At 55.1% G+C, this 26904-nt stretch overlaps 8 protein-coding genes across 8 annotated transcripts; 4 read left to right on the top strand and 4 right to left on the bottom strand.

Annotated features, from left to right (window-relative positions):
- Positions 1–304: 304 nt before the first annotated feature.
- Positions 305–3747, top strand: MAM_02577 (Rnai polymerase; the record flags this gene model as incomplete). Its single annotated transcript, XM_040821376.1, has 3 exons — positions 305–704; positions 771–1577; positions 1637–3747. The coding sequence occupies 3 exons, from the start codon at positions 305–307 to the stop codon at positions 3745–3747; spliced, it is 3318 nt and encodes a 1105-aa protein (XP_040680790.1).
- Positions 3748–4137: 390 nt separating this feature from the next.
- MAM_02576 (nonribosomal peptide synthetase 10) lies at positions 4138–7989 on the bottom strand (the record flags this gene model as incomplete). The annotated part of the gene is made up of 1 exon (XM_040821375.1): positions 4138–7989. The coding sequence occupies one exon, from the start codon at positions 7987–7989 to the stop codon at positions 4138–4140; it is 3852 nt and encodes a 1283-aa protein (XP_040680789.1).
- A 1584-nt stretch (positions 7990–9573) lies between these two features.
- Positions 9574–11109, bottom strand: MAM_02575 (arginine transporter; the record flags this gene model as incomplete). Its single annotated transcript, XM_040821374.1, has 1 exon — positions 9574–11109. One exon carries the CDS (start codon positions 11107–11109, stop codon positions 9574–9576), a length of 1536 nt encoding a protein of 511 aa, XP_040680788.1.
- Positions 11110–16696: 5587 nt separating this feature from the next.
- Positions 16697–18520, top strand: MAM_02574 (Choline transporter-like protein; the record flags this gene model as incomplete). Its single annotated transcript, XM_040821373.1, has 3 exons — positions 16697–17038; positions 17120–18142; positions 18200–18520. 3 exons carry the CDS (start codon positions 16697–16699, stop codon positions 18518–18520), a joined length of 1686 nt encoding a protein of 561 aa, XP_040680787.1.
- A 1692-nt stretch (positions 18521–20212) lies between these two features.
- Positions 20213–20578, top strand: MAM_02573 (uncharacterized protein; the record flags this gene model as incomplete). Its single annotated transcript, XM_040821372.1, has 2 exons — positions 20213–20418; positions 20476–20578. The coding sequence occupies 2 exons, from the start codon at positions 20213–20215 to the stop codon at positions 20576–20578; spliced, it is 309 nt and encodes a 102-aa protein (XP_040680786.1).
- Positions 20579–22907: 2329 nt separating this feature from the next.
- MAM_02572 (uncharacterized protein) lies at positions 22908–23804 on the top strand (the record flags this gene model as incomplete). The annotated part of the gene is made up of 1 exon (XM_040821371.1): positions 22908–23804. The coding sequence occupies one exon, from the start codon at positions 22908–22910 to the stop codon at positions 23802–23804; it is 897 nt and encodes a 298-aa protein (XP_040680785.1).
- Positions 23805–25001: 1197 nt separating this feature from the next.
- MAM_02571 (uncharacterized protein) lies at positions 25002–25979 on the bottom strand (the record flags this gene model as incomplete). The annotated part of the gene is made up of 1 exon (XM_040821370.1): positions 25002–25979. The coding sequence occupies one exon, from the start codon at positions 25977–25979 to the stop codon at positions 25002–25004; it is 978 nt and encodes a 325-aa protein (XP_040680784.1).
- Positions 25980–26052: 73 nt separating this feature from the next.
- MAM_02570 (uncharacterized protein) lies at positions 26053–26418 on the bottom strand (the record flags this gene model as incomplete). The annotated part of the gene is made up of 1 exon (XM_040821369.1): positions 26053–26418. One exon carries the CDS (start codon positions 26416–26418, stop codon positions 26053–26055), a length of 366 nt encoding a protein of 121 aa, XP_040680783.1.
- Between the last annotated feature and the right edge of the window lie 486 nt (positions 26419–26904).

Raw genomic sequence — 26904 nt, 5'->3', positions numbered from 1 at the left:
TTCTTCGACACCGTATTTCGGCCTACATCAGTCCGGTGCTCATCTCAGTTCCCCTCGGGCCCACAGTGCACACCCTGTGACGAGCTAGCGTCGGCAGTTCCCGCGCCAGGCCTTTCTTTACCAATTGTTTCGTCGGTTCTGATCCGACGTCTGGAACTTCGTCAGCCTTTTGGGCTGGTTGCTTGAAACCAAACCGCTCATCTTGGACATTGCCATTGCTATTGCTTTTGATTTTGCTCTTGCTTTTGCTCTTGCTCTTGCTCTTGCCGTTGCCGCTGCTCTTGCTTTTTCAGTTCCGGCCCCAATGATTCGAAAGAGGTTGGAAAATGACAACTCTACACTGTCGAAAAGGGCCAAGAGCGACGAGGACACCCAACAAGCAAAGACGTACTACGCCATCGATTCTATTCCCTTGAGATCGACAGTTAGTCAGCCCTCAAACAGGGTTTCTGTGTCGGCGCCATGCAGCACACGAAAGAATCTGTCAGGGCCTCCACGACCGATTGGCATCACCACATCCTCCTCTGCGTCCAATACATCCAATAATACATCCTTCTCCTCGGCATCGGGGTTCGATTCACCACTCTATGACAGCAGCTCCGACTACTTCACCAGTCCAGAGTCGCCAGCCGAATCAGAAACGGAGGTGGCGGGTGCGAATATCCCCCTCCAAACGTTGAAGAGGAGACTTGAAAAGGTTTGGCGTCAGTGTATAACCAGGTTTATCTTCCCCATTCGTTACCTTGGCTAACAGGCCACCATCCTCGTAGCGAAGTTTTCTTATGACGACTACTTGGACTTCGCCGGGGCACCACTTGCCGTAACTTGGGAGATAACTCGCATAGCTCTCGAGTGTGGCGTAGAATTGGCTGACTGCAAGGTGGGATACAAAAATTCACCTCAATGGAACAACCGGGACCTACTTCACAGTACGCTTTCACGACTACCGGAATTCCAAAACAAGACCATGCCGCAGCTCAGTAGTCGTGAGGCTTGGAACCTGGCCCTGCATGAGTTTCAGTCAACTCAGGCAGTGAATTTATCTGCGGAGCTCAAGTTGAATGACAGCTCAACTGGTCCGCTGTTCTCACTCAAACTTTTGCCGTTGCATCTCGAAAAAAGCAATCGCCTGAGTCGTCGGTTCGGAGCTGATCGGTTTCTGAAAATAGTAATGCCATATCCCAAAGACCTGAAAAAAGTCACAGGAATCCAAGATGACGGCCTCTTGGCATATAAAATGGCCAAGTGGCTCACCGGCAACCATTATTTCCTGGGACGCGTGTGGACTGCGTTCTACTGCGCGCCGGAAAAACACAAGAAGAACAAGAAACAGAAGAAACAGGATGACCAAAATGCGCAAAATGCGCCAAAAGTATCACATATCAAGGTATACTTATTCGCCTCGGGGGGAGATAGTTTCCAGGGAAACCGTAATGGTTCATTGGCATCAGCTGAGGAGGCCAGGACGCCGGTTACGAGAACTCCAATGAAAATTCATCAATTGTTGGACTGGGCACTTGGGGGACTCGGCAAGGCAGACCAACAAGTCCCCAAGCTGTTTTCGAGGATTGCCCTAAGTAGGAACCACCAGGCCACCCACTGCTCGTCCAAGTGCAAAATCTGACAGCTACTCTAGGCCTCACCGATACGACTCCCTCTGTGGTCCTCGAAAACCACCAAATTCACCACGCAGACAAAGACATCGGTAGTCATGGCGTAATGAACGACGGGATAGGCAGGATGTCAAAAGCGCTCGCAGCGAAAATCGCCTTCAAGCTGGGTCTCACCGAGGTTCCGAGTGCTTTCCAGGCACGGCTGGGCAGTGCTAAAGGAATGTGGATTGCTGATAGCGATCCGAAACTCGGGGACGGTGACTGGATTGTGACCTATCCATCTCAAAGAAAATGGGACTGTGACGATGAGGACAGCCACCACCGCACCTTTGAAGTAAAAGAGTGGTCAAGAGAGCCATCGTCTGCTTTTCTGAACGAACAGCTCATAACGGTCCTCGAAGCCCAAGCTATCAACCCAGGCAGGATGCGAGAGCTCATCACGGACTATTTACGCAGCGAGCTGAGAGAAGCCCTTGCTGCGCAAAAGACAGCGATGGAAGACCGTGCCGAGTTGAGACTTTGGTTACAGCAAGGTGGCGGGACAAATCCTCGAGGGCTCGATAACAGGATCATCTTTGTGGGCGGACTTCCGCAAGGCTTCGAGAATCGGATTGCGTTACTGTTGGATTCCGGTTTCCATCTGAGGAGCTGCAAGTTTTTACAGAGACTCTTTTGGCACGTTGTCAGTCATCGGGGTAAGGCCCTGAAAGACAAGATAAGAATTAGCGTGCCTTGTTCTGTCAACCTCCTGATGGTTGTCGACTTCTCGTCAGTACTAGAAGAGGGTGAAGTTCACGTATCCTTTTCCACCAAGTTTCGAGCAGCAGATGCGTCGTTCTGCGACACACTTCTAGAAGGGATGGATGTACTCGTAGCCAGAGCGCCAAGCCACTTGCCCAACGACATACAACGGGTAAAGGTTGTCTCGAAACCCGAACTGAGACATTTGAAGGACGTCATTGTCTTCTCGACAAAGGGCCAGTCCTCCCTTGCCGACAAGCTGTCTGGCGGGGATTATGACGGAGATCGAGCCTGGGTCTGCTGGGATCAAAACATTGTCCAAAACTTTCGCAATGCACCTCCGCTAAGCGACGACACGGATCCCGACAAGAATGGTTCTATAAAAAGGCTCGACCGGCCCATGGCTCAACTTCGCCAAGAGGAGACCACCGCGGAGGACGTGTGCGCCAAGTTCCTTCGCGAGTCGTTCTGCTTCAACATGCAGCCGTCTCTTCTCGGAATATGCACCACCTTCAAGGACAGCTATGCCAAGTCTACTAGGGACATCTCGAGCAACCAAATTGTCACCCTGAGTAGGCTGTTGGGATGTCTGGTCGACCAGCCGAAACAGGGATACATTTTTACACACTCGGATTGGGCTCGTTTCCGAAAGGACCTGAAAATTCAGCTGAACTTGCAATTTGCTTCGAAACAATCGAAGCCACATATTAGCGACTACTTGAAGCAGGTTGCGTGCAAAACTGTTGACGACACCCTTGCAGAGTTGCACAGACTTCTCGAGAGCTACGACGCCCACGATTACGACGAGCACCTGACCAATCTGTACAAGTTCTTTAGTGAAGAATACAAAGGAAACAAGACGTGGGAAAACGTCAAGAAGGCGCTGGCGGCGGATATCGAGTCGGTTTCTAAGCTATGGAGTACAAGCTGCACAGCGGTAAACGACAGAGACTACGATGCCATCACCGGGTCTGTCTACGGGCAGTGGCGTCAGATTCAGCCGCTAGCGACCGAAATGTGCTCCGACCTGGTCCGGCATCTTCTCCAGCCATACATGGCGGATCGCCAGTCGACCCTTTGGGAACTCCTCAAAGCCTCTTGTGCATTTTCCAAATCCTACCTCTACCCCGCCAAGGCCGACTTCGTGTGGCGAATGGCGGGCCGACAGCTTGCTTTGCTCAAGTCAACCATGTCTCACAGCGACCCGACGACCTCTTGCGCCCTGGTGGTGCCGGAGCTTTACAGCGCCCTCAGGCCAGATAGGAAACTCATCGCGGCAAGGCGAGCGCGACGGTTGGCAGAAGGAGAGGGCGCGTGCCACCTCAGCGCCGCAGACTTGGAGATGCTACAGGTTGAACACGACACGGACATGGATGAAGAAGCGGGTTACTGACGCGGCATTCTGGACTACTTTATTGGCTTTCCTAGACGGCACCACGTTGTGCGTCTTTCATAGACGTAGCTTTCCTTGCACGACAGGCGCTAACCGCAATTGTGATGTCATTTCTCGAGGAATCCTCATGTGACGTGTGACAACTTCCCGCCGAGCCGTAGGTTCGAAACAGCCCGAGAGTCAGTCGCGGCCAGAGAAAAGGGAGCGGGGTGAGTAGACGTGCTTGGTCTGGAGCACCACGGCCCAAGTCGCTCCCCGTCGCCACACGGCACGCGCTTCGTTGAGCATAAAGGCAAAGAACAGTGGTTGAATAATACATTACAGGCGTCGTGATATGGAGTGGCCGCCCTGCCCCCGTCGCGACTGAAATGCTCTAATTACGTGATTTTCTCAGATTGGCTCGTCCCTCGGCTCGATCAGCACTTCGTTGACAGCGACATGTTCGGGCTGAGTCACGGCGTACAGAATGGCACCCGCGACGTCTTCAGCATCCAGCACCTTGGCACCCGAGGGCTCGCCATACTTCTTCAGCGCCTCGGCGTCCGTGGAGATGTCCAGCAAGCCAGTGTCAACGTTGCCCGGCTGAATGGCGGTGACGCGGAGACCCGAGCCGGCAGTCTCCAGCCGCAGGCTCTGGAGGGTGGCTTCGACGAAGAACTTGCTGGCCGAGTAGACGCCGAGGCCGGGGAAGACCTTGCGGCCGGCGTCGGACGAAATGGCAACAATGTGGCCGCGCTTCCGCTCCAGGAAGCCGGGGACTGTGGACGAAAGGCAGTGCAGCAGCCCCTTGCAGTTGATGTCGACGGTGCGCTCCCACTCCTCCGCCTGGCAGTTGGCCATCATGGTGAAGTACATGACGCCGGCGCAGCTGACGAGAATGTCGATGGGTCCGAGCTTCTCCGTCGCGGTCTTCATCAGAGATTCTACTTGCGCCTTGCTGGTGACGTCCGTCTTGTGGGCCAGGATCTTGCCGCCGCAACGGCACAAGTTGGCCCTCAGCTTGTCGAGCTCGTCGATCCGACGAGCTGCGAGAGCAATGTGGGCGCCCTCGCGGGCTAGCTTGGCCGCAACGGCGGCTCCGATACCCGAAGACGCTCCCGTGATGACGACGACCCGGCCGGCGAGGCGACCCTTGTCGGCATGACAGTGTGTACCGGCTGCCCTTTGACGCAGCGGTGGCTGCGGGAGCCAGCCACGGGCGAAGAAGTGCCGTGCATAAGTCTCCCACAAATGCCTGTCGATTTTCGGTCGTGAGACGCCGTAGAGATCCAGGACTGGTTGAGTGGCTCCGTCCTTGAGAATAGTCACCAGCTCCAGCGTGTCGACTGTGGGCATGCCACCGCGAAGGATGTCGACGGTGAATGGGTCGTCGCCGCCTCGTCCCGACCCGCGCTTCTCCTTCCACAGGGCTACCCAGTCGTCCCAAGGAAGTCGTTTAGTAGGGTACCCGAGGGCTTCGAGATCCCGGAACACGTTTTCGGCCGTCACAGGATCCGGGTCGCCCAAATGATACAGCTTCTGTTTTGTACAAGGGTGATTGGCCAAGGTGACGATTGCCTGGCTGACAAAGTCCACGGGTGTCATTTCTGCCAGCCAGCCATCGACCCGGGGAGCATATCCAAGGTGCAGAGACTCGACGATCAACGCGTTCAAAAGATCGTACGTGTTGGTAGCACCTGTGGTGCTGTGACCACTGATGGTACCGGGCCGATACACCTTGACGTGCATGCCTCGCCGGCCGGCCTCATAGACCAGCTTCTCGGCAACCCATTTGGTCTGACCGTACCCGTCAGGCAGCCTCGTCGGTACGTCAGCTATGTCCAGCATGGCTTCCTCTGCCCAGGCGGTCTTTGAAGGCGGCAAGACACCGTTGGTCGACACGTGATGGACGGTGGCGCCACCTCGAGAGGCGAGCCTCAATATCTCGCGGGTGCCGCCAACATTGGCATTTCGCAGTGCAGCGTAAGGGTAGACCAGGTTGACAGTGGCGGCGGCGTGGACAATAACATCGACACGTGAAGCAAGCGCCTCGAAGGCTTCGGGGGCGAGACCAAGGCGGTTGCGCGCCAAATTACCGGGTACAACCTCCATTCTCTCAAGCATGGCGTCATTCCAGATTCCCTGATCGATCAAATTCTTTCTGATGCGTGCAATGCCAGCTGGGCGACAGTCGATATTTGGGTCTGTGAAGCGAATGAGACAGAGAATTTGGGCTGAAGTGCTTTCCAGGAGAGACTTGAGGAGGAAAGCGCCCAGATAGCCCGTTGCACCAGTGAGAAGGATAGTCGCCGCATCGCCGAGCCGGCACATGGGCTTGCCATTGGATTTGATGTCATCGGGCAGAACCGAGTCAGCGAGCAGGACGGCAGGGAGATCGGCTTGCACGGCAGCCGTATGGCCATCTCGCGCGGCTCGTATCGCATCCATATGGCCCTCCAGGGTTGGCGTCCCGGCGAGTGGCGCAAGGGGTATCGGGAAGCCAAATGTTCTTGTCAAGCGGCCGGCCAAGTCGGCCAAGGTCAAGGAGTGGCCGCCCAAGTCGAAAAAGCTATGGCTCTGAGAGATGGCAGTCGCGGGGATGTTGAGAGACAAAGCCCACATTTTGATGATGGTGTCCATCTTGATTCTGGTATCGTGGTCCTTTTTTGCGTTTACAGTTGGTGTTTTCGGTGAGGGCGGAGGAGGCAGGGATTTCAGATCAATCTTTCCCGAGACGCCATTCGTGGGCAGCGACTCCAGTTCAACCCAGAGGGTGGGAATCATGTAATGCGCAAGATGGTCGGAGAGCGCTCTCCGAGCCACAGGACTATACCCAGACTCATCCACCACCAAGACGGTTCGATTGCGAATCTCGCCTTTGTCCGGGACGACATAAGCCACCAACTGCTTGCCCAGGCCATCGCCACGAGCAACGACAGCGCAAGCCCGAGCCGCGAGGTGGTTTACAATTGCTGTTTCCACAGCCCCGGGCTGGACGGTGTATCCACGGGTCTTGATCATCCCGCCTACCCTACCGGTGATTTCGAGGAGGCCAGAGGGGAGAATTCTGGCCAGGTCTCCAGTCCGATACATTCTGGCGTCCAGAGAGGTCGAGAATGGGTCAATTTGGAAGGCTTTGGCTGTGGTTTCTGGAAGGTTCAGGTACCCTCTGGCTAGCATGTCACCGCCAATATATAATTCACCACTGGTGCCCGCGTCGACCCTGTTACCGGCCTCGTCGAGGATGTAAATAGTTGAGGGATCCATTGGCGGGCCTACAGGGCACACCCTTGCCTCGTAGTCGATAAAGGTCTTGATGTCACCCGCCGCGACCTCATGTGTCTCGCTGGCGCTGTACACATTGAGAAGCCGAACGGCGGGCAGAGCAGCAAAAGCGCGGCGACAGAGGTCCGTTGTCACAACCTCACCATTGAGCCACAGAGATTTCAGATCGGGGAGGGTGTCGGCGAGGGACGGATGGCGTGCGAGAACTGTGGCCAGAAGAGTCGGCGTCATCAATGTGTCGGTGATATTTCGAGCCGCGAGGAATTCCACGAGACCATCGGGGTCGTAGCTCACGCTGTCTGGGACAGCCACCGTGGTCGCTCCGCGGAGGAGCGGCCGAAGCATTTCCCAAGGGAAGAAGACATTGCAAGCCACCCGGTCACCGGGCTTCAAGTCGCTGAGGTCGAATCTCAGGTTATATGAGCAGACTGAAGCCCTGTGCGGGTTCGCGATGCCCTTGGGCTTGCCTGTCGTACCTGACGAATAGGACACAAAGGCGAGTCGGTCAAGATCATCTTCTGCCGGCAACGGGGGCTTGGGCCCCACGAGAACGGGCTCGTTTGCGCCCACTGTCATGTCTGGCTGGTCGACGACAATCACTGGGATATCGACATTCAGGTTGCTGGCATGAGCCCTTTGCGTCACGATGACGGTCGGCATGGCATCTTCAATGACATCGCGCAACAAGGCAGCAGGATACGCCAGCTCCAGAACTAGATATGCACCACCGGCACGAAGAGCCGCCAGAGAGGCAACGACATAGTCAGCGCTGCGATTCATGAGCACGCCAACCAGACAATCTCGGCCGACGCCATACTGACGCAGGCGGTCGGCCAGCGCCCATGTTTCGCTATCGAGTTCCGCGTATGTGAGAGCTCGCTTTTCGTCCTGGAGCGCGACGGCCTGCGGCGTGGCCTGGGCTTGCTGCTCAAAGAGCGCTGCCAGGTCCTTGGTGGTGTCGATAATGGACGTGGCCATGGTCCGAATTGCCGACAGAACTACTCAGTGCCGGCGAGAGGAAGTCTTTAGCTGCCAGAACTGGTCCAAGCCACGCTCTTTCACCTGCCCTTGGCGTTAGCCTAGTTGTCAAAAACGTCGTTGGAAGGACACACTCACTGTCGCAACAATCCAGTCTCTTGTCTACAATGACGGGACTGAAGCACCGCGCAATCTCAGAGACAACCCCGTGGCCGACGCGATGCACCGCATTGGACGGAACCGGCGTCAGGAGTAGAGGGCCATCAAGCCGGAGGCGGCTGTGGGACACGCGACACCTTTAATATACTCCTTCGCCATGTGAATGTGACGAGGGGGTTTCGGTGTGGCAACGCGTCCACTTTTCACCGCCTAGTCTCATCATGATGAGCCTATTATTATTCTGAATTGACTCAACAATGACCTGGTGCCCGCGCCACAAGACGAAAAGAGCAAGCGGTCACACGAAGCGCAGCCCAGTCGGGATGGCGGTGAAGGAGCTTGTCGATGCCTGCTCCTCGGCCAGCGGGCTTGACCTGACTGGTGAGTCTCGTGAAGTTAGTCTGGTAAAGCTTTCGCATTGCCTAGAGGGACAACCCATGACACAAATTAACAAACAAAAAGCGACTTGAAAAGCAGGAAACATTTTTCCAATCTATTCGCATCTCATCTCATGGAGTCGCGCACGTATTCTGCCCCCAGCGCTATCGGAGCATGAAGGTGACATTGGGGGTGGTCCGTGCCCACTTACGGCTTAGCGTCTCCGCGCACGCAGAGGAACGCTCAACAAAAAAGAACAAAAAGAACAAAACCCTGTCTGGAGGCTGGTGGTACGAGCATGTGAAGGAGACATTCGGAGGTGCTCCCCGAAGTTTGTGAAAGCGGGAGGCAAGCCTCAGACTTCCCCGGCCGTACTCCGTATAGTAATTGGCAATTTATTAGATTCGATTAACTAAAAGCCGCACGCGACTGGACAGGAGCCGGGCCGGCTGACGGGCGCATGAGCCTGAGCAGGACAGGCCTCGTCCGGGCAAAGAAAATACATGCCATGCATTTGTTACCAGTTGGACAAAACATCTGGGGCAAATCGAGCCAAGCAGCTCGGGCGCTGTGCTTGCCCAGATTCAACGCCAACCCATTTCCGCGTTTACTCCCTGCGTAGCCTTGTTCACACAGCTCGCTTCTGCCGCAAAAGGTTACGCCAGATAATACTGACGGGCCGTCACTTGGTGGTGGCGGCGTTGCTGCGCGTGAAGGACGGATTACATCATCTAGTCGAGTCCAGAGCTGCCTCACTGCTGCCGGGTAATTCTCGAATCCGCATTCTGACATCTGCAGACCGCAGAACCGTCGTTGCCCAACACAAACAAGCCGGCTGTGAGCCGGCAAACTCGGGTCGGCAACCTTTGCCGCACAGTCAGCACAGCTCGCCAGGCATCGGTGCATCTTGTCCAAAGAAAAAAACGGGTATCATTACTACATATAAAGTCTGGTCGTGACTGATGCTGATCAAGTCGTACAAAACACCGTCGCCATGCGTGCACGCAAACAACGCCGTCCACACGGGGTCGAGCGACCGTTCGCGCCTTAGATCTCGGAGCGTCCCATGCTGAGGTCAATGTCCTCAATCTTGACAGTCTTGGTGCGGAAGACGAGCTTGTGGCCCAAGAACAGGACGAGGAAGAGCAGGATGCTGACGTAGTTGACGAAAAAGTCGCTCGTGCTCCACTTGATGAAGACGGTGAATCCGCTGGTCAAGAGGATCAAGAGGTTGAAGCAGAGGCCGAACCAGGACAAGTAGGGCTGGAACGGGGCGACATAGGGGAGCGAGGAGCGAGGCTGTCCGCGGGTCTGAAGGACCTTCATGAAGCGCAAGTGACAGGCGTTGATGAGAGCCCACACGATGAACCCGGCAACGGCCGTGATGTTGAGGAGCCAGGTGAAGACGGTCTCGCCGTTCTCGGACAGGTTGAGGAAGGCCAGCAGACCGAGCATCGAGCAGAAGGCGACGGACCAGTAGGGCGTGCCGAGTCGGTTCGTCTTCTTGAAGATGGCCGGGGCGAGGCCCTCGTCGGCCAGAGCGTACAGGATTCGAGTGCTGGAATAGACGTCGGAGCTAGCGGCGGAAAGCACAGCAGTCAGCAAGACGGCATTGATGATGTCGGGGAGGACCTGGACGCCGGCAAGCTTGGCGACGATGACGAGAGGCGAAGCAGAGGCGTTCTGGGCGGTGCTTTGCAGGTCGGCATTGTCGTAGGGAATGTTGACGCCAATGAAGAAGACGGTGCCGACGAAGAGGATGAAGTTGCCCCAAAAGGTCCAGCGAATGGCCTGGGGGATGGCCTTGCGGGGGTTCTCGGTCTCGCCAGCGCCAATGCCGACGAGCTCGGAGCCCTGGTAGCTGAAGCCGGCGGTGATCAGGACGGTCCAGAAGCCGACGAACTTGCCCGAGGCGCCGGACACGACGTGCTCTGCAAAGGCGCCGGGATAGGTCCAGTACCTGAAGCCGATGTAGCCCTGGCTGCCGGCGCCGGCATTGATGCACATGCCGAAGATGATGAAGCCGACGACGGTGACGACCTTGATGCTGGAGAACCACATCTCCATCTCGCCAAAGTACCTGACGGGGAAGAAGTTGACGGCGGTGAAGACGGCCCAGAAGATGGCGATCCAGACGGCAATGCTGACAGCCTGGGTCCAGTACTGGATGATGAGGCCGGCGGCGGTGAGCTCGAGGCCGAAAGTAATGGACCAGCTGAACCAGTAGATCCAGCCCATAGCGAAGCCCAGCGTGGGATCAACGAAGCGGCTGGCATAGACGGTGAAGGCGCCGGCGACGGGCATGTAGGCGGCCATCTCGCCAAGGGCCACCATGACGGAGTAGACGACGAGGCCGATGAAGACGAAGCCGATGAGCAGGGACGCCGGCCCGGCCTTGGCCAGCGCAGCACCGGTGCCGAGGAACAAGCCAGTGCCAAACGTGGCGCCGATGGCGATGAACTGGAGGTGACGACCCTGCAGAGACCGCGTCAGGCCCGACTGGCCGGCCTCGACATCCTCGGCGCCGCCCTTTTTCTCCGTCGCCGGCTCGTTGCTGGCTCGGAGCGTCTTTTCGTCGGCCATTGCTGGTTCCCGACGTTGCGACTCGTCTCCCGGTCTGGAAGAGAGACGATTCGGACAGAGGACAGAGATGATCTTGGAGAGGAGAGAAATTTTTTTCCGGTCCGAGGACTGAGTGGTGCGAACGGAGTCAATGGGCCTGGGTCGGGTCGGGTCGCGGCGAGGGCACACGAGGGGCCCGACATATATTGCCGGGCGGGCAACTGGCCAAGGGCGACGGGCGGGCGACAGAGCAGCACGGCAAGGAGTCGGTGACGATGACGACGATGACGACGATGATGTCGGCAAGAGAGGGCAGGGGACGGCGGTTGGGGCGGATTTGTGTCTGGTGGTGCCAGCAGTGAGTGGGCAAGTGCAGCGCAGCTCTCGACACAGCACGGGTCATGAGTCTTTATTCACGCATCGAGTTGCATTTTAACTGAATGGAGTCAACGTGGCACGGCTAGCACGAGTCTGCTGTCAACGCGGTTTGCTAAGGTTTATTAGTTCCGGGCTGCGGTCTGCGGAGGCGACGGGAAAGGCTAAAGTCAAAAAAATAGAAAAAAATAGGAAAAAAACAGGTTGCTACAGTCTAGCGCGTGCACATCAATCACCCACGTCCATGTCCATGCTGACGTGCCAGCCGACGACCTGTCGACCTCATTTTTTTTTTCCCCTTCTTCGTGTTTCCAGCTGCTGCAGTCAGGAGGGCATTGATTGATTGACATGCATGTTTTGGTCGGTATCGGCATCAGACTGTCTTCGTTATCAGCAACATGACTTTGCACATACGGGGATGGCCCATGCCGCGCTGGCCCCCCCCCATGCCGACATGCAAATTTGTGGGTTGATGAATCAATTGACCACGCAACTTGCCCAGCAGCACTCCGCTTCCAGCAAGGTGGTTTCTCCATACGGAGCCGGGCTCGGTCAGTCAGCGCTTGGCGCTATGCGCGTGCGGCGGCGCAGACTGGGGGACCTGAATAATGAACCTGCCGTCTGTCTGTCTGGTCGCGCGGCTCGGTGAAGCCGTGCGATGCCGGCTGCTGCGACGTCGCTCGACCAGTTGCGCCGGTTGCACCGGTTGCACCAGTTGGCTTTGTTCCAATCTTGGTGCGCGGGCTGGCGGCTGGCGGCCGGTCGTGGCTGCCCGTCACGCCTTGCCAATCACAGTGTGCCTTTTGATGAGGAGAGTGACGAGAAGGGAAAGAAGAAATTCTGCACGAGACGCACGCCCAACGCCCAAACGCCACCCGGTCCGACGGGTTGGACGGTAAGCTGGGAGAGAAAGTAAGCATACCAGAACTGCATGTTTGTGGCTTCTTGTCCTTTGGTCCCAGGCGCATATGCAAACATCGGCCCTTCGTATCCAGTAGCGTTATGTAGGCAGTCCTAGCTCGGTCTCCGTACTTGGCGGCGCACGTCTGGCACCTCGATGCGTCGGACGACGAGACAAAAGCTCGGAAATTCGGGGAGGCATTGGAGTTGTTGGCGCACGCGGGCTTGTGATTTGTAAGTCGCGCATGCGGCCCTGGGTCCTACAGGCTGACTGACTCGCAGCCAGGTTTGAGAGACGTTTTCCTTTATTTTATTATATTCCATCTTATTTTTTTTATTTTTTTGGCTCTGGTGACATTTCTTGAATCGCTCGTCTCTTCAAGGGGACCTTGCGCGGGGTCATCTGATGTCCATCACCCATCGTCGTCATGGCAGGCACAACCTGGTTGACGGGTTGGGGTTAGCGCGCAGAAACGCGACGGGACCCCCTCACTTTTGTGCTTGTCAGAGGAGAGGAGAGGACCACCGTCTTCCGTCCGTGCAAATCCATAATCCATGCATTCATCATTCATTCATCATCAGGCACGAGGTTTTCGCGCGGCCTAGGTAAGTAACTAGGCGTCGGCGGTCGGCACCAATTGCGTGTGCGTCAGTCCGCGGCTACCAACGGACACGTCCCCCGGAGAGTCAAGCCCAGTCATTCATCAAATACACAGCTGTGTGTATGTTCCACTTGTCTCGGGATGAGATGGCTTGTAGTTACGTACTGATTATGTTGTTGCGTGACTCCGCGGTTTCCTGATTTCTGGGGCCGGCGGCTACTCCCATGGTCTTGTGGTAAGCTGACAGCATTCGAGCAGGTATGTAGTATGTTTGTGGCACCAGAGGCTCTTGGCCTGCATTGCAGATGCTGCTGTGCCGTGGATTGGCAATGCGGTTCAGGTCGACGTCACATGTCCGCGGACCGGGAACGGTGAGGCACGTCTCTTCTTGACTTGGTGTGGTTCCACAGCAAAGTCTTGAGCTCACATAACTAGTTTCCAAGGACTTCAAGCTGGCAGAGATGCAAACTTGAAACAGCAACAGGATGGATACGTCGCGGTTTGATAGTCCAGCTTGGCCTGGACTGGGGCCATTTCGCCTCTTGCTACTCCGGCTGACTGCATGGTTAGCCAGCACCGAGAACCCAGAGATCACGAATCTTGTCAGACAAAAGACACACGCAATAGTTGGCGTGGTGAGCTTTCCCCCATCTTGGCGCATCCAACAAGCAGCGCATTGGACCGAGACATGATATGGCGACTCATGAGCTGCTATTCCACGGACTCGCCAAGCTAGGCTCGGCAGTGCTTCACTAGCACTTTCCTGGTCTTGGAGAGGAAGCTCAAGGATATTGATGCCGGATGGCATGACGTGTCAGCTGGTTCTGTGGCTCGTGGTGTGTTTCGCTTCATACTTCAGATGGTGGACGAAAAAGGGCGGAGAAACCTGAAGACTTGAAGGACTTGGGCATGGTCTGGGTGTAGCATATCTAGGGAGATTACACGTCTCTTCATCAGGTCCATTGCCTCGAGGTTATTCGGCGAAAAGCGTACTTTCGAGCACCATTACTCTACAAGCTACGCAAGTCGTTGGAGCGATAACACCAGAGACGCATAGATTGCACCTGCCGGGTTGTTTCGAATATCTGCTTCGCGGTGTTACATGCTCGTGTTTGGACGTACGCTGTGGGCAAGACTCGGCGAGCTACACTTTTATCTTTGCTCATCGAACGACTGGAAAGGTCCAGTGATGAGCACAACCACCAAGGCATTGGTGGATTAGAATCTTTCAACTTGACTTTGATTGTCATCAGGGTGCACGCACATGTCGTCCGCCACCAAGTCCGTAAATTTTTTTCCGATGCTGCAATCACAAACACACATATTACTGAACATCAGATGGCGCAGTGGCTCACGAGATCGCGCAGGGTGAGCGGAGAAGTCTGCCATTTATTCCACTGGGATCCGGCTTTTCTCTCTTCTAAAGATTATGGCAAGTGCCTGGAGCGATGTCTGGTCTTCATTTAATCATCGTCTCATGGGCGAATGGCCAACCAGTTGAAGTCGCCGTGGCCTCTGTGAGTGAACTCATCCCTGTGCAACGCTGCTCGAGCGACATCCACCCAAGGCAATTGATAAACAGTTAGACCTGGTTATTTCATATACTTCCATGACATTCCGTCTATTTTCAGATAGACTTGCCTCCAGAAATAGAGTGATAATAGCCCGCCTTCATCTCGCGGCGGCAGTCAACGCAGCCGCTTTTCGCGACTTGTTTGTTCAAGCAGCCCAAGTTTTCGACTGGGAATGCTCAGTCAGCCCACCAGAGGTATGTGCGTACCGGCCTGGGGATGAAGATGCTTTTGACTATCGTGATGCTCAAACCCCCAGCGTTCCCTAGCCCTTTGTCGCGACATGCGCCTCAGGGCGCGCCTAGGAGCACCATCGCCGCAACTCGCACTCGGCCAATGCCCTCGGGGGGCTTTTTGTACGTTGGGCGGTAGTTGGCGGATTCGCAACGCATCTGAGAACTTGCTCGAGGTTTCTAGCATTCCGACACCCTTTTTACCAATTGTCCAGCGAAGACGGCGTCACAGGACGAACGACATCAATAGGACAATCGAAGAGCACAACTCGCAAAGCTACAGTCTAGTGAAGCTAGGATTGCTAAAGTAATTGCGGCCGTGGCTTCGCAACGGCCCGACGGACTCGTTATCGCTGGTGCCGCTCTCGAGAAGCGAGCTTCTAGCCCTGAAAACGGTTTCGCCTTGGAAACACAAGCAACTTTGCGTGTTTCGTCATTGTCATTTCCTCTGGTTCCTCGACTGTATCGCAATGCTGCAGCGTGACGATTTCTTGACTTTTGCCATTCTATTTACGCTAGAAGTTCCGTAGTAGCAGACTATCCTTGACACGGCTCATGTGCTTACTGTCGGCACTCTGAAGAGATTGCGTCTTCAGTTGATTGAGCACTGATGAAATAGACCAAAGAGGTCACTTTGCGCTTGTTCCGCGCAAGTCCTCCCGTGTGGCAGCGCCTATCGCTGTTCGAACAACGAGACTGATGGTCACTTTTGGGAGATACGGTAACAAGCAGGGACGCGGACTTGCAAAGCCAAGCTGCCAGCACTGTGTTTTTCCTGCGGGCCAGTCGTTCTACGACATCATGGTGGAGGCAAGGCATTGGCCGTCAGTTCTAACTCCTGACTTGGTAGACCAAGGCTACGGCTAGGTCTCCGATTCCGGGCTTCTACGAGAGTTGGAGCAGGCAATTCTTGTCGCAAATTCGAATGCTCTGGTGTCAGGTTGCTCAAGGTACGATGCAGACGAAGCTGGACCTCACTGTGGCGGACCCCGAAGTGTCCATTGCCCGTTGCGGACTCTAGCCTTATTGACGGTGCAACCGAAATAAAACGAAGTACTAGAAGTCAGTCGGCGCAGACAGAGTTGCCTCCAAATGTCTAGTTGGACAGATACGGAACTGAGTTGTCGGCAAGGGACTAAGCTCGGCCGAGTACGGCAAAACACGAATCATGATCTTCACCTAAATTGTCGCATACGTGGTACGTGTATCTGCACCGACGGCAGAAAAATGGGTCGACAGCCCCGACCAATCTCTTTGCGACGAAGCCTCGTCCAAGTTGATCCAATCAGACCCCATGTTGTGCTAGGGGACCCCCGGTATGGACCGTAGCGCAGATTTTGATTGGCCAGAAACGTGGAGACCCATGTGCGGTAGCCACATCCGATGCGATGGATCAATTGTTGGAGATTTTGGAGAAACATAGCGAGCTGCTTGCCCGAGGCCTCGAGCCGCCGTGAGTGCCGAGTGAGATTGTGCAGAAAGCCCCTGCGGCTGCCGAAATGACCTCATGGCTTGGACCAGGCGGGAGGAACGGCCGCAGACCTACGTGGTGGCTGGTTTGGCGCCAGCCCGGTATTTTTTTTTTTTTTTTTTTTCGCCCAAGAGAGTCGAGGAAAACAAACAATTGGAGGGCCACCCAGCACTCCACCGGTTTGCTTGGCATTCCTTGGCCTGGTCCCTTTTAAATGCTGTGCTTTGCACTTGGCCTTAGTAACCTTGCTGCCATCACCACTACCACACCACCGGGCGCACCTTGACCTTTTGACTTTGCACGAAACACCCTCCCCCCCCCTTTGCGTCTTGCCAGGTCATTGATTATCCCGTCGCGCCACGTCTGCGCGATCCGTTGGCCGGACCTCTCTCCATTCGACTCTACTTTTCGCGGCAACAGTATCCTCATCGTCATCAGCCATCGGACTGGGCCAAGATGGGCGAGGCAGACAGCTACGCCAACGGCGGCAACGAACGAGGTCCGCCGCAGCAATGGGGACAGCAACAGTATGGCCAGCCCTACGGTCAGCAACAACAGCCGTATCAGCAGCAGTATCAGCAGCCGTATCAGCAGCCGTATCAGCAGCAGCCGTATCAGCAGCAACCGCCGCCCCAGGGCTATCACAACCAGTCGCAGGACCAGACTCACCCGAATCAGTACGGCGCGCCGCCGCCCTACAGCTACAACCCGCCCAAGGGCAATGACCCCAACTACTCCTTTGATCAGGCCTTCAAGGTCGAGAAGCCCAAGTGGAATGACCTCTGGGCCGGAATCCTCGTGAGTATTGATGCGCCTCGACACGTCTTGGCACGTTTCGTTCCATGCCCAACCCAAAGCCGCTGACATGACCCTGCCCAGCTCATCCTCGTCTTTGCTGGCTTCGTCGCCGTCTCCGTCATCTCCATCCGAGGTTATGTCACAGGCTCTCGTGGCAATGGCATCTACGGCGGGAGAAACAATTTCTCCCTGAACAACAACACCATTATCCTGTTTGCCTTTGGTCTCGCCGTTGCCTTCGTCCTGTCCTGGGCATACATCACAGTCGCGCGTGTGTTCCCCAAGCAATTCATTTGGATCACAGGCATCCTGAATATTTGCTGGGCCCTCGGAACTGCAATCTTTTATCTCTACAAGAAGTACTGGTCCGCCGGAATCGTCTTTCTCATATTTGGACTTTTCACGGCCTTTGCCTTTTATACCTGGATCCCGCGCATTCCCTTTTCGGCTCTGATGCTCAAGACGAGCATCAATGTCAGCAAAAGGTACGGCCATGTCTACCTTGTTTCCTTGATTGGTGGACTGCTGGCTACCGCATTTGCTGCCTGGTTTTCCGTCACCCTGACGGCTGTTTACGTCACGTACGAACCAGGGGCCAACAACCCCAAGTGCGGGCCCAACGGCAACGGCTGCAGCAAGGCGAAAGTCATAGGCTTGACCGTCTTCATCACCTTTGCCATGTACTGGATTTCTGAGTGGCTCAAGAACACGATCCACACCATCATCTCTGGTGTCTACGGTACTTGGTACTTTTGCGTGCACAACTTCCCAAGGGGCGCGACGCGAGGATCCGCCAAGCGCGCACTCACCTATAGCTTCGGCTCCATCAGTCTGGGCAGCTTGCTCGTCGCCATCATCCAGTTCCTGCGCCAGCTGTGCTCCGTCGCCAGGCAGCAAGCTGGTCAGGAAGGCGGCATCGGCGGCACTGTTGGATACGTCCTATTCTGCATTCTCGGCTGTCTAATCGGGTTGCTCGAGTGGGCTCTGGAGTTCCTGAACCGATACGCCTTCTGCCACATTGCACTGTACGGCAAGGCCTATATTCCCGCGGCCAAGGACACGTGGAACATGATCAAGGACCGCGGCATCGACGCACTAATCAACGTATGTATCCCTGCTTCTGGTACACCCGCCTCCCGCTTACGTCTTGTCTGCCTACAGGAATGCCTCATAGGGCCCGTACTATCGTTTGGCGCCATGTTTGTCGCCTTTGCCACTGCCCTACTCGCTTATCTGTACCTGCTCTTCACCAAGCCAAGCTACAACGAAAACGGAGGCTTCACTGTCGTCGTCTTGGTGTTTGCATTCCTGATTGGTTTCCAGATTGCGCTCATCTTCACCACACCGATTTCCAGCGGCATTGATACAATTTTCGTCGCAGCCGGGTGGGATCCGCAGGTTATGATCAACGAGCACCCGGAACTCTACCAGGAGATGGTGAGGCTGTATCCCAAAGTTCAGCAGGCTATTCAGGCGCGATAGTAGATGGACATGACCACAAAACGGCGGGCTGGTGCAGGATGATGAAGGGGCGGAAAGATTGGGCATGATACCACGAGTGAGAGTGATGGGTGGCGGTGACTTTTTCCTAGTAATTATTTGTTGTAAGATTTGACGTGGCTTTCAAGTAGCTTTATAGCAGGTTCTTCCCGAGTCTCGCCACCACGGCCACTTTGTGACCGCCGTGCGACTGCCAGTCCGCAGCCGCACGAGTCTTATGAAGCAATCTTATCTCTGTGTCAACACGCGTCTCGTAGATGGTTCTCTTATAGACGCTCATGACGCCAGTGACTCACCACAGTATCGCACAGAAGCCTCCTGGGGGGATCTTGGGGCTCAACCAAGCTTCTGGGCATCGGGCTAGCTTGTTGCTGCCATCGTCTTCACCTGATGTGTCTGCAGGATTCTGGGAAGTGCGCAAGTTGTGGCTGGACTTGCTGCATCTACGGCATCGCCTGCTCGTTGTCCCGGGGGCTTCGGCGTCTCTGAGAACTTGCCGCAGGCGGTTGCACAAACCAAAGTGCAGCCTCGGGGGACGCTGACGGATGGGGTGTTGTTGTGATTTTGCACGTCATGTAGTCCGTCTCGCGGCCTTCTTGGGCCCCTCTGCGTGTTGGTTACGTGCCGTTTCGGGATGCGGCACACGTTTGAGACGAGCGGAAATGACGACTGACCGAAGCGGCTGTCCGAGGTTGACAGCAGAGCACGCGTGGAGGGGTGAAGGTCATGATGACGGAGTGGCAGAGGCAGGTGGGATGCTGCCACGCAATTCGGATGCTGACCTGGTGTGTGGACGTAGTTGGAGGAGAGGAGAAGCATGCTGGATCGTATTGCCCTCGGCTGCGAATGTAGCCTGCGTCTCCAAGTGCGGCTTGCAGACACATGACCGTCCATGGCTGCATATCTGCCGTCTTATACCCTCCGCTTTCGTTCTAGCAGCCGGCCTCGCAGGACGGGGACGCCGGTCGCGAGCTCCTTTGACGGCAGCCTAGGGCGTCCAGGCCGCTCGGTTTGCCGTTGCTGCCTTTTCCTTCTTCCCCAGCTGGGAGGATCTGGCATCTGACAATACCGGCATGAGCCGTTGATTGCCAAAAACTTGCTCTCCGCGGCCGTGGCGGGGGCCCGCGCAAAAGTCTTTGAGCCCGCCGTGTCTTGCTATTGGATAGGTTTCACGACTTGTCAAGTCTCGCATCGCGGGGGGCCGGGGGCGGGACATGGGCCAAAGTGCAACCATCGGCGCACGGGCACAAATGGGAGGCATTTATGGTTACGAGGCGTTTCTCCCAGGGCCTAGCCATGAGTCAGTCGCGAGGCGGCTTCGGGGTATAAATGAAAGGGCACGAGGCCGCGAGAGAAGGAAGACGGACGGGACATTGGTGCAGCCGCTTGCTGGAACCGAACTGGCCGCTATCTTATTTGCTCTCCTCCCTGTGTTTGCTCGATTCGTCCTCGTCCTCGTCCTCGTCCTCTTGGAATCCCATTCGGACATCTGGAGGCTCCGATCAGACATTCGGCGCAGGAGTCAACCTTGGCCCTACACGCCGGAGACACAAGAGACACGTCAGGGGCGAATTCAAGACGTCTACCGAGCCGTAGCTGTGGGAAATCCTCGATACAACCGAGCTCGTGACAAGGCGAATCATTACCCGACTGTGGTTCTCCTGGCTGACAGCTATGAAGCGACCAAGTTACGTACTCTGTGCGCTTAGTCTGGCATGTCCTTTGACCGCGGCTATCGGTCAGACCTGCACTGTTACCAGTCATGGCCTGAGCAACGATGTCGACTGTCAAGAGACGGCGGACTTCTCCTCTCCGGTCGTCCAGGTCTTTCACCCAGGCGACAGAGTCGAGGTCGTGTGCAAGAAGTCGGTAGACATGGGGTAGGTGAACCGTATGCAACGCGACGTCGAGAGATATCGTCCTGACTGCCGTCGTAGCACTTGGACTGCTCTCTTTTACCGCACCGTGGACGGCTGCTACTTCTCGTATGGTAATGCTGCCGATTGCGATCCGGACCACATCCGGGCCTGTCGGCGATAGGCGCGCGCGCGAGAGCCCGTCTGGACGAGCACTTGCTGCCGTCATTGCGGTTGTGCTGCTGGCTGACGATGACGCGAAGGCGGTTTATTTGCCGCCTTGCGCAATCGTGTCGATTAGCGGAAGGGTGAAACTGGGGAGGTTGTGAAATCGGATGCATCACGAGGAGATGTCGGGACTCGGATGTCGGATGTCGGATGTCGGATGTCGGACTCCGGACTGACTGGACAAAATTGACAGAGCAGCCCCGTGCCAATCATCGGCCCGGACAACCAATGATTTCTGCGTGAGCTGTCTCATGGGTGAAAATGTGCAGAATTCAAATCTACTCAGTCGAGGGCTCAGCCCTGCTTTCTGCATGACCCTAGCATGTGACATGGGCTCGTCTGAGGGCTCCGAGCACCTTGGCTCGACTTGCATATAACGTAGCACTTGTGTCACCAACATCCGCACGACACATGGTGCTCTCGAAGCTTTCGAACGCGGCTACCATCCTCTAAAGATTGATGCCATGACCTCTACGGAGTATATTGGAGGCACATTTGCGGGGACCCTTGGCGTACCATCCCTGTGCACCGCTGCATCGTAGATAATGCTACGCATGTCTGCTACAATTATTACATGATTAGCACGCACAGTCCACCTGCTTCTTCTGCAAATGCCATCAAGTCGTCAAATGTAGCCATGGTATTCTGCGGTTGCCGGGCGACGGATCGACAGTCCCCGGTTCACGGGTCCGTGTCGGCAGCCGGCTCCGGTGGGTCCCGGTGCGAACCGCCCGCGCCGGTCGGCCGTTCCTTGTGGGCCGTCTCGCCGTAGCTCCCGGTCCCGCCCTGCCTCTACCCTCATAGCCGCGCCGGCCTCGGCATGGCGCGGTACATGATCTTGAGCCAGGTTTCTGACGATAGTCCAGTCGACAGCGGCACCGTCCTTGTGTTTGTTTCACAAAGGAAATTTGACGCCCAAGCCTGACAATGAAAGAGGGGTTGATCTGTCCTTGGCCAATGGTTGGAAGCCAAGTCGTCGTGATTCTGCTGAAATGACCAATCTTCTACCTTGCAGTGCTGTGCCGAATATCATGTCCAACATGACTGCGAAAGCAGGGTTGACCACTTTTGCCGTGTTTGCAGCAGCCATAACCACGGGACAACGACATACCCAGAGAAGCGTCTCCCTACAGGTTGCAACAGCACGTGTATCAAGTTGGACATCGGGCTCTTGCCGGATCCTTTGCTATGGCGTAGTGGTAAGACCCAATAGCCATTTTTGACGGGGATAGTGAAAAGGGCGGCGCCGCTGTTACATGGAGAAGGCCCAACAAATGGCTTGGTCCATTGCATTACGCACAAAGGACGTTGTTTAGATGGGTTCAAAGGTCCTCGGGCCTAAGAGGTCCCGTCCCGTATGCAGGGGACATTCGGCAGGCCCCTTCTTGGGGCTCGAGACCCCGGGCTTCTATCGTGCGCTCATGATGCCTTTGTGCAATAGATTGGCCCAGGTCGCGTTTATTGCAGCCTAGCCGTGTAACAAGATGAACAGGTATATCATGCTCTCGTGGTCACCAACCTCTTCTCTCGGTCATCTTCATCGTTGATCCTCTACCAGGAAAGACGGAGATTGCGAGTTGTGCTGCATTGAGGGACCGGGTAGCAGTAGCTAATCGATGAGCTTTGCCACTTTGCTCCGGAGCATGGTAAAAAATTGAATCTGCATTAAAGAAGAATAAAAAGTGAAAAACGCATCCTTTCCTACTAGAAGCTCACCCAATTTTGGCATGCAACTGCCCACTCACGACGTTGTGAATCGTGACGACGACATATTCTAGGCCTAGGCCCTGGTGTTAGAGCCAAGGCAGGAGAGAGGATGTTCGGTTTACTTCCGGACGTCTCCGGCATCATGGCACATGTGTGTTGTAGCATTCCTGTCCTGGTGCCGAGTGCCCTGCTGGTCAGGTTGCATTCATTCATGCTCATTGCTTCTTTTGCGGGCGCCTGTGCTTCGCCTCGCAGCTCATATTTCACTGTGATTCGTGAATCGGCGTCTGTTTGTAAACCGCTGACATGCAGCCGGCTGTGGCTCCCATGTCGCCCAGACCCGAATGGATCCGGGCACATAGAAAAGATCCATAGCTATAAGCTGACGAGCGAAGTGGCCGTGGTCAAGGATCATCCCGTTAACAGACTCCGCCGTGGTCGACCGAAGATGAGATCCAGAAATGGCAAAAAGCAGCGACCAAGGGGCCGTAAAGGTATAAAATGTGGCAGGCAACGTCGAATGTTTGGTGAGGAACACACCATCCATTGTTCTTTTGACACGGAGATTGCTTATCAAGATGTACTCGACACGTCTCTTCGGCGTGCTGCCACTGCTGGCCATTGCCTTGGCCACTCCCGTCGACAAAAGGGAGCCGACGGACTTGCAGCTTCTCACGACAGACGTCACGCCGTCATCGCCGTTGCTAGAACGCGCCGATTCATGCCAGGTGCTTGACAGTGTGCTGGACCGCATTGGCACAAGCAGCGAGGTGGTTGTGTATGCCAGCACGGGCGGACTCACAGCTCTGTATGTGTGCAAACGTACCCGTGGCCAAAACTGCGAAGAGCTCGCTGGCGCCATTGCCTCGGCCATTGCTAGCATCTTCCTCATCCTCAAGCGCTCTGGTGCCATCTCCGCGCGGGACGGGCAGGCGGTTGAGTCGCTGGTAGACTTCCTCGCTCGGGAGTTTGGCGAGGACGGCGCGACATTCGACTCCATCAAGGATGCGACTCCGCATGTGCTTGCGCGGTACGAGTCCGGAGAGCGCAGGCCCGTCGAGGTTGCTAGCATCCAGGGGCTGTCGTCCGGGAACAACACCATCAACATGGACGTCTACGACTTCGGCAACGGCGACGGCCACATCTACCTGCCCCATGATGTCCTGACCAAGCGCAGCGACGACTACGACGCGGCCTCTCGTTTTGAGAAGCGTGCTGGCGCACCGGGCTTCAAGGTCTCGTACACCACTCGCCTCAAGTCCAAGCTCACCAGAGCTCACCAGATCAGCATGTCTCAAAAGCTCGCCAGTTGGTGGGCTAATAGAGCCAAATGCTGCAACATGCATGACATGATTGGGTTTGTCGAAACCGGCCACGCCGCAAATTTCTACTATAGGATCATTCCGGAAACCGTTAATTTTGGCCTCAACTATGAGACGGTCGACTCTTGCGGACAGATGGCCCGTTATCTGTAGAAACACGACGCCATGTTGTTAGCAGGGGTGCTTGGAGCACACGATACATCTGAGGTGAACAGCAGCGCCATGAGAGAACAGAGAAGGTTAAGCTCAAAGAGAAGTCGGGCGCTCTAGCTAGTTAGAGAGGACTTATCGATTACTTTTTCAACCTCGCATAGCATGATATGATCCGATCCAACTAGGCTTTGTTAACATGTGTGCAATGTATTTTACTGTTGCACGAGACTCGTAGGCGAATACAGCGCAAGATGAAGGAGCAGGGATGGCTCGCGCGCAACTATCGAGGGACTTCCTACTGTGAAGTACGACCCAACAATGGCCTTTACCACAGTGCGGCAATGTCCCTTCTCTTCTTCACATTGTCGATTGTCAGGTCATTTCATTTCCCTTTCCCGTCGGGTGACACGGCAACATGTGGGACCGTGCTTGTCAGGCCGCCTCTGGCAAAGCCCTCCTGTTCTACTTCCCGTGGTTGAAAAGACCACAGCCAAGTGACGAAACAGATGAAAGTTTCCACAGCCCATAGAAACAAGAGGTTGCGATATTGAGGGTGAAGGGAGCCCACATGTATGGCCCTTGTCAAGAGAAATGCGGCATTAAGTGCTAGGACACGAAGCCATTTCTCTTGGACCTGTCAGCAACACCTTGCTTCAAAATAATGGCGAACGAGATTGAACCCTACCAGTCGGTCTTCCGGACGCTCCAGATTCCCAGGCGACGCGTAGAAACCAGCATTGTAATAGCAGAGATGTGATGGTGGTGACTGCGACATTAGGGTTAGCCAGAGCGAAAGAGCTGGGCAAAAAGGATCATGGTACATTGGTCAAGCATTGCTATCGTCTTGGGAGCAACGAATCCCCAGGCCATCTTAGGGTGTCAGTCATATTTCGAGAAATCTGGATCTACCAGTTGTGGTTGGAAAAGGCTCATGCATGTAACGGGGTTCTGACAGACCCGTTGGAGTCTCACGCATACAACGATTTCCCACAGTTGCATGTGGTGGTAACGGCGCCAGGCCATGGCAGCCTGGTCAGCTTTCACAAAACTTCAAAGTGATTTTGATCCCACATCCATATCACGTACTCGCAGAGTATTGCGTCTCGCAATACTTCGTACTGCCAGAGCTTACTCGAATCAGAATAACTGAATTCAGGTCAACGTACCCTACGACGTAGCTGACGCTCATACAGGCTCTTAATAGTTACATTTCCCACAATAGGCACATTCCGCATCGCAAGCAGTATAGTCTGCTTCTTGGTCACTGTCTTCTTCGCTTGCATCCTCAAGGTCGCACGCCACAGCCTGCGCTGCATTCTCACCTTCTCTCAGCCACGTTGCCCACCTTCGCCTCACCGAGTCGGACAGAACCTTTCCTGCATCAGACCCTCGCTCTCGAATCTCTAGTCCACCTCCTGCTGGACGGACAATCTCAAGTTCGCTATCTTCATAGTCGCCTGCTATGTCAACAATGTGGCTCAGGAGATGAAACAGACCTCTAAGCAGGGACTCGTTCTGTACTTCCCAATCTTGTACTCTCTCCTTCACACTCTGAATTCGGACATCTGTGAAAAGTCCTCGCTCATGGAACGCCAGAATGAATTTCGGGATCTGAGTAACCCACAGCCGTGGCAGTTCTTCTCCAAGGATATCCTCGCCTTGTCGTTTGACTGAGCGCGTCTTCAGGTCAAATACGTCGTCTGGTTCTATCTCCACCCCTACATTTCCTATGTGGAGGATGCTCTCTGTATTGTCGGTGTTCGTTTCTTTTCCTTCTCGGTCTACAGACAGGCTGTCCAGTTGATCTAGCATGTCGGACTCAGTTGCTGTCTCCAGCCTTGTTTTCTCAGATCTGATGTATCCATCACCCTCAAATCGCACCATCATGTCGAGCCCGCAAAACCTATAACTAACGATGCGTTGATGCGAAAGAGATCTTTTCACATCTGCTTCCCAAGTAGTGAAGGCTTCCGGGAATGTGTGGCCGTAGCCTCTTACGCCAGGGATCCGTTCCTTGGGCGTGTTTTCTCTGCGGATTAGATGAACGGTCCCGGCAACAACTTCAACAAGCATGCGGAACGGGCTGTCGCGGCCCTGTAGGAACTTTAGCAGATTTCTCAGCGTACTCCCGCACGCAAACACATCTACATGGCGTGGTACAGGGTGCATCTGCATGACTGAAACCACGGCTGGTTCGATCGGGTGCTTGGGGTAACATGCTGCATTGCGATCTCGATAGTAGATGCCGCTATCCTCTTGAAGCTGGTGGGGAATAGGAGGGGGAGTCCACAGCGGAGGTTTGCCTGGCTTGATTGTCAGTCAGGAGGTCGTTGCTAAAATGAGTCACGAAGACAGTTGTACCCGGAATAATAATCTCTGGATGGCGCTCGTCTAGCCAGTTGTACGAAGCAATGACTTCAGCACCGGATATTCCGATGCGGCCAAGTGGCCCGGCTTTATCATAAAGCACATCTTCTCTAGAAACAGTCTCGATGAGATCTCCCATCGGAGGAGGAGCTGAACGGACAACTTCCGGCATTCGCCAGGACCTGTTACCACCAAAGGGGCCTCCTCCCCGATGGGCTGTTCCGCGTCCAGAGTAAGGTCGGGACATTTCGATGACAGACTTTTTTCCTTGTCGTACTTATGAAGGTCTTCCACACACAATATGTGACAGCAAAGCATGAATAGGTGAGACACTTTCAAGTCGAGAAGTAAGCTTGCCTTTAAAGCTGCAGAGCTCGTGTCGCATATTGCATAACATCCTGATGAATCTTGGATTCGCCGCAGATATGTCATGAGTCAGACGCGTCAGGCAAACGCTCAGCATCCACGCTTATCCCGCTGGCTAACTCTGTTTGCAGCATCTTGGACAACGAATCAGTCTTTCAATGGAGTGACTCATCATCTGTTTGTTTTTCAGTCCACATCTGTGTGACACAAACGTCGACGTCTTCGGTACCGCAAACCCCAACGTCCACAAACATTTAAGACGGACATGGCGTGGCTCAATTCCAGACATGTCCAAACAGATCCGGCTACTGTCAGCTACTTTTTTTCGTTGGTACTTTTCCTTATTTCGCAGGCATTAGGCCCATTG

The sequence above is a fragment of the Metarhizium album genome (genome assembly GCF_000804445.1).
Source record: "Metarhizium album ARSEF 1941 chromosome Unknown scaffold_4, whole genome shotgun sequence".
Classification (NCBI taxonomy): Eukaryota; Fungi; Ascomycota; class Sordariomycetes; order Hypocreales; family Clavicipitaceae; genus Metarhizium; species Metarhizium album.
This window is presented reverse-complemented; position numbering and strand designations above follow the sequence as displayed.